Source organism: Notothenia rossii (assembly GCF_949606895.1).
Source record: "Notothenia rossii genome assembly, chromosome: 3".
NCBI classification, from domain to species: Eukaryota; Metazoa; Chordata; class Actinopteri; order Perciformes; family Nototheniidae; genus Notothenia; species Notothenia rossii.
The window spans coordinates 73578918-73595517 of record NC_136901.1 but is presented as its reverse complement, the minus strand read 5'-3'; the positions used below and the strand labels follow the sequence as shown (position 1 = coordinate 73595517).

The 16600-nt window shown below is 35.6% G+C and overlaps 1 protein-coding gene across 8 annotated transcripts in view; it reads right to left on the bottom strand.

The window, feature by feature from the left end:
* Positions 1-1972: 1972 nt before the first annotated feature.
* The window catches only part of LOC307033705 (uncharacterized protein), a 38403-nt gene continuing 23775 nt past the window's right edge, over positions 1973-16600 (bottom strand). Inside the window, exons 1-4 of one of the 8 annotated variants that reach the window (XR_013806620.1) lie at positions 15296-15679; positions 15061-15087; positions 14286-14380; positions 1973-3378 (exon numbers count right to left, since the gene is read on the bottom strand). Coding sequence is in view for 3 of the 8 variants with exons in the window: in XM_079672249.1 (XP_079528375.1) it covers positions 7009-7138; positions 14286-14380; positions 15061-15087; positions 15296-15508 (465 nt within the window). In the remaining 5 variants the exon portion in view is untranslated. Of the gene's footprint in view, positions 3379-3978; positions 4074-4641; positions 4659-4859; positions 5109-6235; positions 7139-13493; positions 13623-14285; positions 14381-15060; positions 15088-15295; positions 15680-16600 lie in introns of those variants that run through there. The other 7 variants (XM_079672249.1, XM_079672250.1, XM_079672251.1 and 4 more) reach the window with 7 other exon arrangements.

The window sequence follows — 16600 nt, the reverse complement described above, 5'->3', positions numbered from 1 at the left end:
ACTCAGTATAAACTGATGTTTGCACATATCGTGCTAAGTACTCTACTCAGATCGGTTCTTAAGTATTTAGGACCAACACATGTTTACAACATACAAAAGACATGATTTCTTATCAGGATTCAACACTTTGTTTTGATCTTGTGTCCATGCCATTTGCAGAAATGTGTTAATTTATTTCCTCTGTTTTAAATCAATCCTGTAAACAGGTATTTTTATTTGTATATGGTTTGTGCCAATTCTTAAAGCTCCATGTGAAAAATAATTACAATGTGTGCTGAGACAATGGTTTCTGACAAGGTCATGTATCAGTAATGAAACTACTAATAAAGGAAATCAAATCAGAGGGTCACTATCTTTTGTGCTGTTGAAAACAATCCCTGTGTAGCTGGAGGAAGGAGCAACCTCCATATATCTTGTTTTATTTAAAAAACTAAATTAAACAATCAAATAAATACGACTTTTGTTATGCTCTGATTTTGCGCTGTTGTTGCGCTGAAGTGAAAGCAGCTGGAGAATGACTTGGTTCTGAAAAAAGGCATAGTCATAGTACAGGTATCTTTACTTCAAAAAACACAGGATAGTAACTCAAAAGTATAGAAAATCATTGTGTAGTATTTTCTAAAACTATAAAATACCATAAAAGGGTATATAATATAGTATCTTTAACCAAATTCAAATGGGTTTGTCGTAAAAAACGGTTTAGTGTGTCGAAAAATATGAGAAAACAAGTCATAGCATATTGTGTTGAAAAAAAGTCAAAATATAGGCTTTTGCAAAAATATACAACTATGGTATTTTATTTTGAAATGTATCCAAAATAAATATCTGAGTAGTATCTGAAAAAAAATGTCTCTAAAAATATCTTGAAAATCAAGCCGGTTCGACGAAAAAAGTCAAAGCCATATATACTGTGGAAAAATATCATAAAATAATTCAAAGTGTATTTTTGCGCAATTTTTTTATGTATGTAGTACAATGTCATAGAATATCATAGTATAGTATGCTGTGAACTTAATAAAAAATCATACTATACTATGATCATACATCACATTTTTCAACATACTATACTATTATAGTATGTTGGAAAAAGGAAAGTCTAAGTATAGTATGTGGAAAGATATCATAGAAAAACGTTACTGTCGTGTTTCATAAGATATCTGAGAAAAGGTCTTAGCATGACTTTCTATTTAGCTGACGCTTTTATCCAAAGCGACGTGCAATAATAGCAAATTGTATAATATATATATTTTAAAACATCATAGTATATATAAGTAAGACACATGTTTTTAGTCAAACATGTACAAAATAATTGTAGAGTAGGTCAAAAATATCCTTAAAAGTATATCATGTTGAAAAAATTCATAGTAAAGTATTTGAAAATAGAGCATGTGAAAAAAGACATAGTATATTAGGTAAAAAAAAGTCAAAGTTTAGTGTTTATACAAAAACTCATAGAACAGCATGAGATAAAAACAATTAGAGTGTAGTTTGTCAGAAAACAATATCATAGTATAATATGTAAACAAATATCACACAAAAAAAACAACAAAAACTTTATACTAAAAATGAAAACACCTCTAAACTTCTCAGAAATCCCACACCTGTGCAGGCGTATCAGAGGCAGAGAGATATTCCTGTGACAAAGACGCACAACGACTGAATGGCTGTTCCCTTTCCCCTTCTTCTATATTGTTAGGTAACATAAAGGAACAAGTATAGTTCAAACTACTTTGTCCTGTCAAATTCTGCATTATGTTATTTAACTCATTTTGGTAGGAGATCCAGTTGATGATTTCGGGGTATAGTCAAATGTGGATTATGTCCTTCCTGCCTTTACTCCGTCCACCCTCTGTCTCTTTGTCCATTTCTTTGTCCTCGCCTACTTACGTGTCTCGTTCATGTCCACACACCTGTTGAACAGGCAGGGACATTTAGTTGCTAATGAGGGAACAAAGCCAACACAGTTTCAATGTGAGTTTTTATTATTTATTTTATTTAAGAGTTCATGACAGATGCAGACAACAAACATCCAGACAAACACTTCAAAAATAAAAATAATTAGAGCACTAATTACAATTGAAAATAACTATCAAAAGGTTAAGGTCAATGTTTTGTCAAATTCAAATATATATATTTTTTACATATATATAAATATACATACATTCTGACCAAAATGAAGTATTATTCAATTCAACATAATCTCCCTCCTCCACCTCAGCGCCCGGCGGGACCGGGTAAATCTGTAAGAAGCCGCTGTCACCCAAAAAGGGTTTGACTATTGCATTGTTGTAGACTGATATAAATTGTTTTATAATGGGAGACTTTGAACAATCGTTAACCAATTCAATCCAATTCTCTTTCAAAGCCTCAATGATGTCTTTATGGACCTTTTCAGGAAATTGGAGTGAGTCAATGTATTTCAATCCATGCTTCAAATGCTGACTTTTCAGAAATCCTTCAGAATTATCTCTCAACCCGCGAAGATGTTCGTGAGCAGACAAAAGGTCTTCCCTTAGTTGCTTTTTGAGTACATCTTCAACTTTTTGAATAATAGAAAATACATTGCTTGTTTTGAATTCTTTTATGTCCAGTGTAAAGCGGATTTCCTGGTCATCATATGGATAAAGAGCACTGCTGGTACTTGAGATGTCAGAATACTTTAAATCTTTAAAGGTATGTGGTCCACTTAGTCCCCAAGGCTCTGAGAAGTACAGTATAGTCACAATGCCAAATTTCCTGTACCATTGATAGGCATTCTGATAAAGTTGAGTCATACAGTTACAATATTTCTTTCCTCTCTTTAAACATGGACTATAATGGGTATATATAAAAATGTATCGAACTTTGGCTCCATATTCCTGCAATAATTTATTAATTTCTTTAAATAAGATTTCCTCACTGTGTTTGGTAAATTCGGTGAAGGAGGCTGAATTGTTACGATGATCTGGATAAACAGGTTTAGACTTCATTATTTTACCATTTCTAAGTACAACACCAGCAATTGCACGTTGTTTATGGGGATCCTTAGGACGGTGTTTTAGGAAATATGGCATGGGTCTACACGCTACATCAATACCAGGTTGTATCTCTGAAAAATACTTCATGAATTTTGTAAAAAGCTTTTTGTCAGAAACATTTGTTTGTTGCTCAATATTATCCATGTAATGCTTAATATATTCTCGTGTAAAGGAAATCCGTTTTAAAATGCTGAAGTTAAAGAGGCTGTCATTTGGTATAAGATTTGCAGCCAACACATATAGTAATTCTCTATATATACTATATAGTTCAATTGGACTTTGACTAATATTTGCTGTTGTTGATATCTTTGAATTATTATCAATGGCAAGGGGACGATCTTCCTGATGCTGGTCTTCTTCCCTAAAAATAAATATAAAGGTTTTACTTTATTCACAGGACAAAACAATATGCTTAAGATTGTTATTTAACTTTTAGCACAACAATGCTGCATGTACTGAATTCATAAAGCATATTGTCAAAAGCTAACAGATTGTCAATGGCTGATTTAACTTTGTTAAGTGTGCTAAAGGGCGATGTGTTGGATTGAAGATCTCTTCTTGTTGTGAATAGAAACAAACTATATATATATATAATGCTATATACTGGAGTTCAGTACAATAACACAGTGAGGAGAAAAAAACGGAATGATGAGTTGCATAAGTTTACTTTCACATGTTTATATTTTATATTGAGATCTGAAGAAGGTTTAGACAAAGATAAATAAAAACAAGCTGTTAAATATCAAGTTGTGGTGACGTGTTAAGTCTCTTTCTGTAACTTGAATGCAGACTGATCAATGTTAGAGAAAAATAAATATTAAAGTTGGCTATGATCGACTCATTCGACCCACTGAAAGCTGTATTTTTACATTTACTTGACTCAGTTCCATGGGACCCAATACCTAGTAACTACTACTTAACTAGTTTCAGTTAATACAGCATTTTATTTCTTAGACGATACCTTTGGGGTGAGGAGGGTTCTGGCTCGGTGGGAGGGGATGAAGACATCTCTCCACTCTCAGGCACTTGTGGATCTTGTTGTCTGCTTCTGTCCGTCTGAGTGGAGAAAACAAAATGTTACCATCTTCTGATGTTAACGTCTTTATTGTCATTAGTGGAAAACACGTCTGTTAGGAACGGCTGAATGCTTTGTCTGTGGTAATGTTTGAGCCCTGTATGTCAACAAGTAAAGCTGAGCAATACTGTTCAAATTGAAATTGTTCAGTAAAAGTTTTTTTTTAAGGTTTTGTTTCTGGAATGAAATCAAATAAAAAGAGATGTGTCTTACTTGTCCAGTATATTAATATAATGCTGTTTTCATTTTTGTATCAACGGGACACATGGCATGGAAAACGGAAATGATCCTCTATTCAAATGTTTCTGTAAAGTTTGATAAGCAGTTACAGGAAAAGCATTTGATGGCAATGAAATGCTTGGATTTCAAGCTCTTCCCATCAGTGCTCAAACAAATATGTATAAAAGTAGATTTGTAAAACATTTGAATTTAAGACATAAAATAGTGCAGAAGCTTAAGTAAATAAAAAATAAATGTGCTAAACAGATGTACAGTAATTTCAATATATATATATGTATGTATATATACAAATAAAATAGTGTAGAGTACCTGCATGGTGAGAAGGTCTAAACGCAAAGAGACAGAACAGTTAGGTGGTAACAAATGTAAAAGTAAAAGTTTGTATGGCTTTTTACGTTTTATTATTTTTATGCTTATCATAACAAAACGTTATAGTTTTTCAAAGTTATAAACCTAACCCTAACATTGACAAACAAAACACAGGAGATAGATAACACTGAAAATGTATTGAACATGTTTTGACTCACCAGAGTTGGGTCCAAGACCCGCCAAAGCAGGGGCTGACAGTTGTCGTGACCAACACAAAGATTCCAGAGATGCAAGTTGTTTTTATGTAATTTAGTTAAATCAAACTGGTCGATTAGATTTAAGTCAATGTTATTTTAATGAAAGTAACAAGATTTGCCAGCCCCTGCTTTGGATAAATTCAAAATGTTCCTTTTACTCCTTCTCTTCTTCTTTCTGCACGGGAAAAACAAACTACCATTTGTTTTCAAAGAAACTGTATGAAGTGGCTGCTTAGAAACCCTCCCTTAGCCAATCGTTGTGGCCAATCTTTGGTAGCCATGCCCAGTTTGCTTACGTATGCAGAGGTGTGGGAGCCTGCTGTTTCTTATAGGTTTCACTTTCGTTTTTCTTCAAAAGGTATGTAAAACAAAACCTTTCCTGCATCCCAAGGGGCAAAGGCAAAGCAGACAATCGACATACATTTAATTTATTTATTTATGTAAATGTATTTCTCTTTCAAAGCACTCACTTAGTATGTTAACTTCCTGCCAGTAACTGATACAACTTAAAAAAGAAAATTACAAACAAAAATCCCAATATTTCAGAAAATATAAGGACTGTTTTCAGAGCTGGAAGAAGTACTCAGATTGTGTTTTTAATTAAAAGTAGAAGAACCAGAGTGTAGGAATACTCTGTTACAAATAAAAGTCCTGAAGTCAAAATGTTACTCAAGTAAAAGTACAAAAGTGTTAGCATCAAAATATACTTAAAGTATCAAAAGTAAAAGTACTTAATATGCAGATGTGCCCAGAGTAATATATATGATATATTTTTATTATAATAACCCTTAACCTTAATAACCAACCGAGGTAACCCCCCCCCCCCCCCCCCCCCCCCACACCTTATCACCTGAATCTTCTCCTAGAGCACCATTGTGTTCTTTTTAACCAAATATCACTCAGAGGGGCGTGGGGAGTGGCTCCTTATGTTCATCTAAAGTAACAGACAGAGAATCAGCACTTTTGAAACAGGGTTGAAACAGAGGGTTTTATGGGATGCTGCAATGCACGATCTGTTTGGTATTTAGAGTCAAACACTTCAGAGACATGTTTTGTATCTGACACCTATAATATATTGATGAAAAACAGTATAGGGGACCTTTAAGTGTTGATTATATTTCACAATATTAATCCGAATCTGTCAAGTATTTAAAAAGGTATTGAATAAATGTAGTGGAGTAAAAGTACAAGATGTACCTCTGAATTGTACAAACTAGCTGGAAACACTCAAGTAAAGTATAAGTACTTTACAAACTTATGTACTTGAGTAAATGTACTAGGTACTTTCCACCACTGACAACCAAGTCCAAGTCAATTATATTCAAAATGTGTTACCCTTCAAGGTTTCAAGGCTTTTATTTGTCATACGTGCATAGCTACAGTGTAGCTATGACGATGAAAATCTTAGGTCCCCTCCAACAGTGCAACACAATAAAACAGATAAACACAACAAAATAGTGCAAGTAATAAGTAAATACAAAAGGAAAAATAGTAAAAAAAAAGTGAAAAAGTGCAAGTGATTGAATGATATATTAGATACATAATTTCTAAGTAGCAGCCAGATTAATGTTATGATATTGTTTCAAGTTCAGGTGTTTAACAGTCTTATGGCCTGTGGGATGAAACTGTCCCTGATTCTGGTGGTTTTAGTCCAGATGCTGCGGTACCGCCTGCCAGACGGCAGCAGACTGAACAGTGTGTGGCTGGGGTCATGGGAGTCTTTTATAATCCTGAGGGATTTCTTCCTGAGCCGCTGGGAGTAAAGACCCTCCATGGATGGCAGCTCCGTCCTGGTGATGTTCTGTGCAGTTTTCTCCACCCTCTGTAAAGCCTTACGATTGAGGCCTGTGCAGCTGCCGTACCAGGCCGTGATGCAGCCAGTCAGGATACTCTCTATGGTGCACCTGTAGAAGTTGCAGAGTATCCTGGAGTCCATGTTGAACCTCCTCAGCCTGCGGAGGAAGAGGAGCCGCTGTCGAGCTTTTTTGGTGATGGTGGTGATGAGAAAACCGTAGTCCCATTGATGGCGATGGGGGCGTGACCCTCTCTCTGCTGCTTCCTGTAATCCACAATCAGCTCCTTGGTTTTGCTGACGTTGAGATGGAGGTTGTTATCCTGTCACCAAGATGTCAGTTTCCCGACCTCCTCTCGCCGTCTCGTTGCCGTCGGTGATCTGGCCGATGACGGTCGTGTCGTCAGCAAACTTCACGATGGTGTTGGAGCTGTGTGAGCTTACAACCCTCCATTAGTAATGTTATATTTATGAATGAAATCCAATAATTAATGCATTTGAACCCCTAGGGGGAGACAAACCCCACCTCAACTGCTGGCAGAGTTAATAGATAAAATGTGAACACAATGTAAATAGTAATCTTCACTGTATAAACATTATAAGCTTGCTTGCCTTACTCATTCTCTGGGCTTAAACACATTTAATGTTTTAATAATTTGTGAGCTTTTTTTAATTCTTACTCTTGACCAATCTTATGTTTTGAAACCTGAAGAAGCTGGAACTTCAGTGTGGACTTCTGGTGTTAGACGTCTTGATTTTTGTATTTAATTTTTGTATATTTAACATGTTGTTTTGTATTTTCTTGTTAGTTTTAACTTCTCTTCATCACAAAGTAGGAAATAACAGACTCAGTATAAACTGATGTTTGCACGTATCGTGCTAAGTAACTCTACTCAGACCGGTTCTTGTTTACAACATACAAAAGACATGATTTCTTATCAGGATTCAACCCTTGTTTTGATCTTGTGTCCATGCTATTTGCAGAAATGTGTTAATTTATTTCCTCTGTTTTAAATCAATCCTGTAAACAGGGATTTTCATTTGTATATGGTTTGTGCCAATTCTTAAAGCTCCATGTGAAAAATAATTACAATGTGTGCTGAGACAATGGTTTCTGACAAGGTCATGTATCAGTAATGAAACTACTAATAAAGGAAATCAAATCAGAGGGTCACTATCTTTTGTGCTGTTGAAAACAATCCCTGTGTAGCTGGAGGAAGGAGCAACATCCATACATATTGGTTATTAAAAAAACTAAATGAAAACAATCAAATAAATACGACTTTTGTAATGTAACGCAGTGCTCTGATTTTGCACTGTTGTGTCTGAAGTGAAAGCAGCTGGAGAAAGACTTGGTTCTGAAAAAAGGCATAGTCATAGTTCAGGCATCTTTACGTCAAAAATAGAGAAAATCATAGTGTAGTATTTCTAAAACTATAAAATACCATACAAAGGTTTAGTATAGCATGTTTAACAAAATTCAAAAGAGTTTGTCGTAAAAACTGTTAAGTGTGTCCACAAATATCAGAAAACAAGTCATAGCATATTGTGTTGAAAAAAAGTCAAAATATAGTCTTTTCAAAAATATTTAAAACTATGGTATTGTATTTTGAAGAGTATTATCTGGAAATAAATGTCAATTTGTTGAAAAACATCTTGAAAATCAAGCCGGTTTGACGAAAAAGGTCAAAGCATGTGGAACAATATCATATAAGAATTCAAAGTGTATTTTGGTGGAAAAAATGAAATGAATGTATTTTGTGCAATGTCATAGAATATCATAGAATATAGTATGTTGTGAACATAATAATAAATCATACTATACTATGAGCTTTGATCATACATTACATTTTTCAACATACTATTATAGTATGTTGAAAAATGTAAAGTCAAAGTTTAGTATGTTGAAAGAAAATCATAGAAAATCCCATCATACAAAGTCATAGTAGCGCAGGTTTAAAATAAGTCAAAGTGAATATGTTGAAACATTCTGAAATAAGTCATGTCATTGTATTTGAAATAAAATCATAAGAAGGCATGTTATGTTTAAGCAATAGCTCACGACAGGCCGTGGTATATGCTCATTATATCACAGCTAAGGGGCGTGGTTCGGCCCGACGCGAAGCGGAGGGTCGACAACCCCCTTAGCTGTGATATAATGAGCATATCACGGCCTGAAGTGAGCTATTGCTTTTATAAAACGGTTACCAAGTGTGGCAATATGAAATGAAAATACACACTCTAATTTAAATAGTTTTTATCAGTAAATAATGATGTTCAAAATAAAATAGCGCCTCCGTTGCCTTCTGCACAAAACATAGTGCAAGCAAGCCCGCCTTAACCTGCCATCAGGCCCTGGGGCTGATAGTTTTTGTAGGCCCCCTATTTAAACAACAAATCAAAGTCATTTATAGCCTCGGCAGGCTCTGTGATCGCACTTCTCCACTCTGCTCTACACGCGCCTGGTCCTCTCCTCCATATGAGTGACGTATCGGGCCTCCCTCATGTATTTGTCCAGTTGCCGTTGGCTCCCCTCCACGTAGCAAGTCCTCGTCGTCCTCTCCATCTCCTCCAACAGATAATGTCCCTCCTGTCTGTTTTTCCTCTCCCGCTACTCCATCGCTATCAGAACCAGACGGCCTACTTGTCTCCGAGGCCCCGCGGCCGGCACCGCTACCGCTTGGTACAGAACTCATCTGTCCTTCCTCCTCATCCTGGCCTACAGGTTTAAAATAACCTGTAAGCGTCGGCATTTTTTGTAACAGCTGCTTGTCTCGAAACTCCTTTTCCCTCAACAATTTCCTTTTCCGAGCGCCACTGAAACTTTTTCTTCACTCAATCACTCGCAATTTGAATAAGTCACATGTGAAACATATTCTCATTCTGACGTGTGGGTGTTTGTGTATATTTGCGTTTGTGTGTATTGTGTTTGTTTCCCGGGGAAAACCCTCACGAGAAACATCGGCTGTTGTTATGCCTGCTGTGACGTTACGTTACTCCGTTCTCCGCTTGTAATTATGCCGTTACAAGCTTCAAAGTTGTATTTATCATCTGAATTTGCCGAAACAAGTTTAATATTCTGAAAGCCAAGACTTTGTTTTTTTAAAATCAGATGAAAACAAACTGTAACGGACCTTGCTGTGTTATCTATCATTACTCTACGTCTTACAATAATAATTTCAGTGGAGGGAGGGGGGCGGCGCTGTGGAACAGCAGAGTGGCGAGGGAGAGCTGTTGTCTTCCCTTTACAAGATTCAAAAATGTATTTATCGTGTGATTTTGGAAATGAAAGTTTCCTATTCTGAAAGCCAAGAATTTGTTTATTTAAAAAAATAAAAAAAACACCCGAAATAAAAAAAAAAGATTTAAAAAAAAAAAAAAAATATTTTTTAATTGGCTCATGATAGGCCCCCGATCTCCGTAGGCCCCTGGGCTTCAGCCCAGGTCAGCCCGTGCATTAAGGCGGCCCTGAGTGCAAGGTGGTTGCTATGCAACAACACTAACAGCAAGCGAACATATTAGACAGAGAGCGTTGATCCATTATTTGGCTGTTTATTTACATTAATGTGTATGTTGCTGTTTATTGTGCATCCACTGAAAAACTGTACAACATCAGTAGCATGGCTTACGTGGTCACTTGTATAGGTTGTTCGAGGCTGTTGCTTGGCGTGGCGAGAATATTGCTCCACTTTCTCCGGTCCCCGAGATTGGGCTTCCAGTAGCTCTGGAGAGAGCTTTCGCACCTGTGGCCACTAACTGTCATAATTTCTCTGCTTTGTTTCAAGACCCGCATCAGAAAGCTTTTGAATGGTGGTACTTTTCCAGTTGGTCTACGTGCTCTTCACGTAGCTCTGCATGTCGTAGTTTAGGTGCTTTTTTCCCCTGTTGATAGGCACTGCTCAATCCACTCCTCCATACTATAGTAAGACCCCCCCGGAGGTCGAAGTTAATCTTAAATGTTTCCATTTTATGCTTTGTAAGTTTGTTTCGTAACGGAAGAAATTTAAATATATTTATAAAACTGACAAGTCAAATCAAGCAATCTGATTGGTCGATAGCGTTTTTGCGGACCTCTTTGATTACAGATTTGAAAACATTGTTGCTTGCTTTAAAAGTAGCACAATTCATTATGTTAAAGCTTGGAAAGTATCTAGATACCCCTGCCCTAATGCCAAAGGAACTGCACACTGAATATCTTTTGCCGTTTGATTTCTATGTCTGGACCGCTGCGTAAAAAGGAGGCTTTCTGCCCCGTTACTTCTCCGCTGCTTTCTTGTTCCAGTATGAAATTGCTTTTCAACCCAACGGTATACTGTCTTTCTCAGACGCGGAGGGATACTGACTTGTTGTGAAAAGTAACTTACAATTCTACCCGTGGTATACGCTCAGTATATCACGGCTAAGAACCAATCAGATTGCTTGATTTTACTTGTCCGTTTTATAATGAATAACAATCGCAATGTAGTATCACACAAATGTTAAAAAGTCATGGTATAGGATGTCATGAAACAATCTTGGTATGATTGTTAAAATCATAGAAAAGTATTTGGGAAACAAATCATTAAAAGTCTTAGTATATTGAGATGAACAATTAATTGTAGAGTATGTCAAAAGATGTCAAAAAAAGGTGATATAATTGAAAGTCTGAAAAAAAGTCTAAGTATAGAATGTGGAAAGATAGAAAATGTTACTGTCGTGTTTCATGAGATATCTGAGAAAAGGTCACAGCATGACTTTCCATTTAGCTGACGCTTTTATCAAAAGCGACGTGCAATAATAGCAAATTGTATAATATTTTTTTAAAAACATCATAGTAAGTAAGACATAGTAGTATGTCAGAAATATGTTTACATTACATGTTACTTGTTAAGACGCTTTTATCCAAAGCAACTTACATACTCAATACTGTGGACAATCCCCACAGGAGAAGGCGAAGTGTCTCAGGGACACAACGAAAAAACAACAACTTTATACCAAAAATGAAAACACCTCTAAACTTCTCAGAAATCCCACACCTGTGCAGGCGTATCAGAGGCAGAGAGGTTTTTTCCTGTGACAAAGACGCACAACGACTGAATGGCTGTTCCCTTCCCCCTTCTTCTATATTGTTAGGTAACATAAAGGAACAAGTATAGTTCAAACTACTTTGTCCTGTCAAATTCTGCATTATGTTACTCAACTCAGATCCAGTTGCTGATTTTGGGGTATAGTCAAATGTGGATTATGTCCTTCCTGCCTTTACTCCATCCACCCTTTTTTTTCTCTTTGTCCATTTCTTTGTCCTCGCCTATACTTACGTGTCTCGTTCATGTCCACACACCTGTTGAACAGGCAGAGACATTTAGTTGCTAATGAGGGAACACCTTTACTTGTCCTTTAGAGATGTGTCTGTTGTTTGTGTTTGTTTTTAGTGTCAGGATGGAACCCTTGTGTATTTTTCTCTGCAAACAGAATCTACCTACAGGTACAAATAAATAACCTGAACCTGAACCTGAACAAAGCCAACACAGTTTCAATGCAAGTTTTTATTATTTATTTTATTTAAGAGCTCAGGACAGATGCAGACAACAAACATCCAGACAAACACTTGAGTTATATAATAACTAAAATAATAATTAGAGCACTAATTACAATTGGAACCCAACGTTATTATATTATCAAATTTTAAAAAAGCATCCCTCCAAAACCTGTACCAATAGTAATAATTCAACAGAGTCTGAAAGCCATTGAGTGTTTCAAAAAAGCCCCAAAACCTTTGTTTAACTACAAAAGGTCAAGGTCAATGTTTTATTAAATTCAAATATATATATTAAATGAAAATTAAATTAAATATAAATATAAATTGTGACCAAAATTAAGTATTAATCAATTGAATAGAATCTCTCGAATCCACCTCAGCGCCCGGCGGGACCTGGTAAATCTGAAAGGGGCCGCTGTTACCCAGATCTAACCTAATATCTCTCATAGCGTGTTCGACTTCTTTATAGTTGAAATCTGATGTTAATTTGTTTTTAAAAGAACTATAGTCAACCCATTTAATCAAAATATTTCTCCAAGTTTCAGTATCAGGGGAGTCTGTGGGTAATTTGAGTGAGTCAATGCATTCCAATACACGCTTCAAATGCTGACTTTTCAGAAATCCGTCAGAACGGTTAGCCAACTCACGAAAAGCATTGTAAACAGATTCAAAGGCTTCTTGTGCATCTTTCTGTCTATCTTTAACATTTTCGTTAATAAGGGTAGCTTTATATTCCTGTTCTAGTTTTTTTTTGTCCAGGGTAAAGCGGACTTCCGGGCACAAGTTAACATCTGGGTAAAGAGCACTGTAATCATCTAACCAACTTGAGACATCTTGTTTTGTAAAGATACCTGGTCCACATAGTCCCCAATGCACTTCGAAGCACACTGTAGTCACTATGCCAGGCCATTTACTGTGCCATTGATAGGCTTTCTCTATCAATTGAAACATACAGCTACGTTTGTTACCTCGTCTCTTTAAACATGGACTATTATAGGTATATATAAAAATGGACCAAACTTTGGTTCCACATTTCCGCAAAAAATTATCAAGTTTTTCAATTAAAATGTCCTCACTGTGTTTTTTATTACGAGGATACTCAAATTCTGTTTTAAAATCTGTCTTTTCAACAACAGCATATGCATATTGTTTATGGTTGTCCTTAGGACGGTGTTTTAGGAACATTTGGAAAGGTATACCGGCACACGCTACATCAATACTGAATCCAGTTTCTATTTCTGAATTACGTTTCATTACATGATCATAAAGTAACTTAGGGACAGAAATATTTAGTAGTTTATTCAAATTATTCATGGTGTTTGGAAGCAACACCTTTGGTATATTGGCTGTTGTTGATGTCATTGAATTAGAATCAATGGCACAGGGATGATCTTCCTGATGCTGGTCTTTTTCCCTACAAAATAAAGATAAAGGTTTTACTTTATTCACAGGACAAAACAATATGCTTAAGATTGTTATTTAACTTTTAGCACAAAAATGCTGCATGTACTGAATTCATAAAGTGTATTGTCAAAAGCTAACAGATTGTCAATGGCTGATTTAACTTTGTTAAGTGTGCTAAAGGGCGATGTGTTGGATTGAAGATCTCTTCCTGTTGTGAATAGAAACAAACTATATATATATATATATATATATATATCTATATATATATATATATATATATATATATATATATATATATATATATAATGCTATATACTGGAGTTCAGTACAATAACACAGTGAGGATAAAAAAACGAAATGATCAGTTGCGTAAGTTTACTTTCACATGTTTATATTTTACATTGAGATCTGAAGAAGGTTTAGACAAAGATAAATAAAAACAAGCTGTTAAATATCAAGTTGTGGTGACGTGTTAAGTCTCTTTCTGTAACTTGAATGCAGACTGATCAATGTTAGAGAAAAATAAATATTAAAGTTGGCTATGATCGACTCATTCGACCCACTGAAAGCTGTATTTTTACATTTACTTGACCCAGTTCCATGGGACCCAATACCTAGTAACTACTACTTAACTAGTTTCAGTTAATACAGCATTTTATTTCTTAGACGATACCTTTGGAGTGAGGAGGGTTCTGGCTCGGTGGGAGGGGATGAAGACATCTCTTCACTCTCAGGCACTTGTGGATCTTCTTGTCTGCTTCTGTCCGTCTGAGTGGAGAAAACAAAATGTTACCATCTTCTGATGTTAAAGTCTTTATTGTCATTAGTGGAAAACACGTCTGTTAGGAACGGCTGAATGCTTTGCCTGTGGTATTGCTGCATGCACATTTGAGGTAGTGCTTCATTTTCTAAAGCTTCTTTTTCCATCCTGCATTTTAGTTTCAGTTAAACAAAGACCAACCTACCGTATGCAGGCGCAACAGTCTCGCACAACACTGTGCTTTTGTTTGAGCCCTGTATGTCAACAAGTAAAGCTGAGCACAACTGTTCAAATTGAAAATGTTCAGTAAAAGTTAAAACTTTTTTTGTTTGTTTCTGGAATGAAATCAAATAAAAAGAGATGTGTCTCACTTGTCCAGTATATTAATACAATGCTGTTTTCATTTTTGTATCAACGGGTCACATGACATGGAAAACGAAAACGGAAATTATCTTCTATTAAAAATGTTCTGTAAAGTTTGATTAGCAGTTACAGGAAAAGCATTTGATGGCAATGAAATAGTTCTCAAGCTCTTCATCAGTGCTCAAACAAATATGTATAAGAGTGGACAACGTTATTAGAAATTTGAATTTAAGACATAAAATTAAGTAAAGTAAAATAAATGTGCTAAACAGATGTACAGTAATATCAATACATATATATATATAATAATGTAGAGTAACCATACCGGCATGGTGAGAAGGTCTGAACCCCTCTGGAGAAACAAAGAGACGGAACAGTTAGGTGGTAAAAAATGTAAAAGTAAAGGTCATGGCTAGTAATGGTTTTTTACATTGTATTAGTTTTATGCTTATCATAACAGAACTTTATAGGCCAGTTTTTCAAAGTAACACGGAGAGTATACAAACAAAACACAATACATGTAGATAAGCAGAAAATGTATTGAAAATGTTCCGACTCACCAGATTTGGGTCTGAGACCAGCCAAAGCAGGGGCTGGCGGTTGTCTTGTCCAACAGAAACATTTACATCAAACTGGTCGATTTGATTTAAGTTAGTGTTTATTTTAATATCACCTTCTGCCAGCCCCTGCTTTGGAACTATTTTACATTTTCCTTTTACTACTTCTCTTCTAATTTCTGTTACCGATTCGGTTTTGTAAGAATTACTTTTCATTTTTTTTTCAAAGAAACTGTTTACAGTGGCTGCTTATAAACCCTCCCTTAGCCAATCGTTGTGGCCAATCTTTGTTCGCCATGCCCAGTTTGCTTACGTATGTGGTGTGGGAGCCTGATGTTTCTTATAGGTTTCACTTTCGTTTCTCTTCAAAAGGTGTGTAAAATGCATCCCAAGGGTCAAAGGCAAAGCAGACAATCGACATCAATTTAATTTATTTATTTATGTAAATGTGTTTCTCTTTCAAAGCACCCACTTAGTATGTTAACTTCCTGTCAGTAACTGATACAACTTAAAAAAGAAAATTACAAAAAAAATCCCAATATTTCAGAAAATATAAGGACTGTTTTCAGAGCTGGAAGAAGTACCCAGATTGTGTTATTAATTAAAAGTAGAATAACCAGAGTGTAGGAATACTCTGCTACAAATAAAAGTCCTGCAGTCAAAATATTACTCAAGTAAAAGTACAAAAGTGTTAGCATCAAAATATACTTACAGTTTTTCTCAATTGCTAAACCCACTATTTAGAATCAAAATTCATTTCTTCAAAACAAGAACATAGCCATCTAAACAGAAACACACTTGTCATAACTCTGAATATCTTTTGCAAAATGCACTTACATGACCAAAACTGAAAATACTGGTCACAAAAAAGAATAAGTCGATCGAAACAGAACAAATTGTCCTCTAATGAGACAAATGTGTTTTCATAACTGAAACTCCGGTCACCATAACAACACATTCTACCATAACAATATACATTCCTTGCAAAGTGCTCTAAGGCACTCAAAACAAAAAATACCCCTTCCAAAACCAGATACCTTCTCCAAAAACAAACATTTGTCAGCTCATTAGAAGACTATTTGAACAGTCATTACTAAGTGGCACACTAAATACTGACTACAATCATCAATACACAGACCTCAAGCTATCGATATTGGAAACTGAACGGAAAACTGACAAGTTGGGAGAAACAAACTTACATATAGGAAAAACTGTGTGTTACTGTAACTATGTCATTGTTTTTATGTCTCATTTTCAGTAGAGCACCGTAACAGAAACAAAAGATGAATAGCAATACACTGGAAAAAA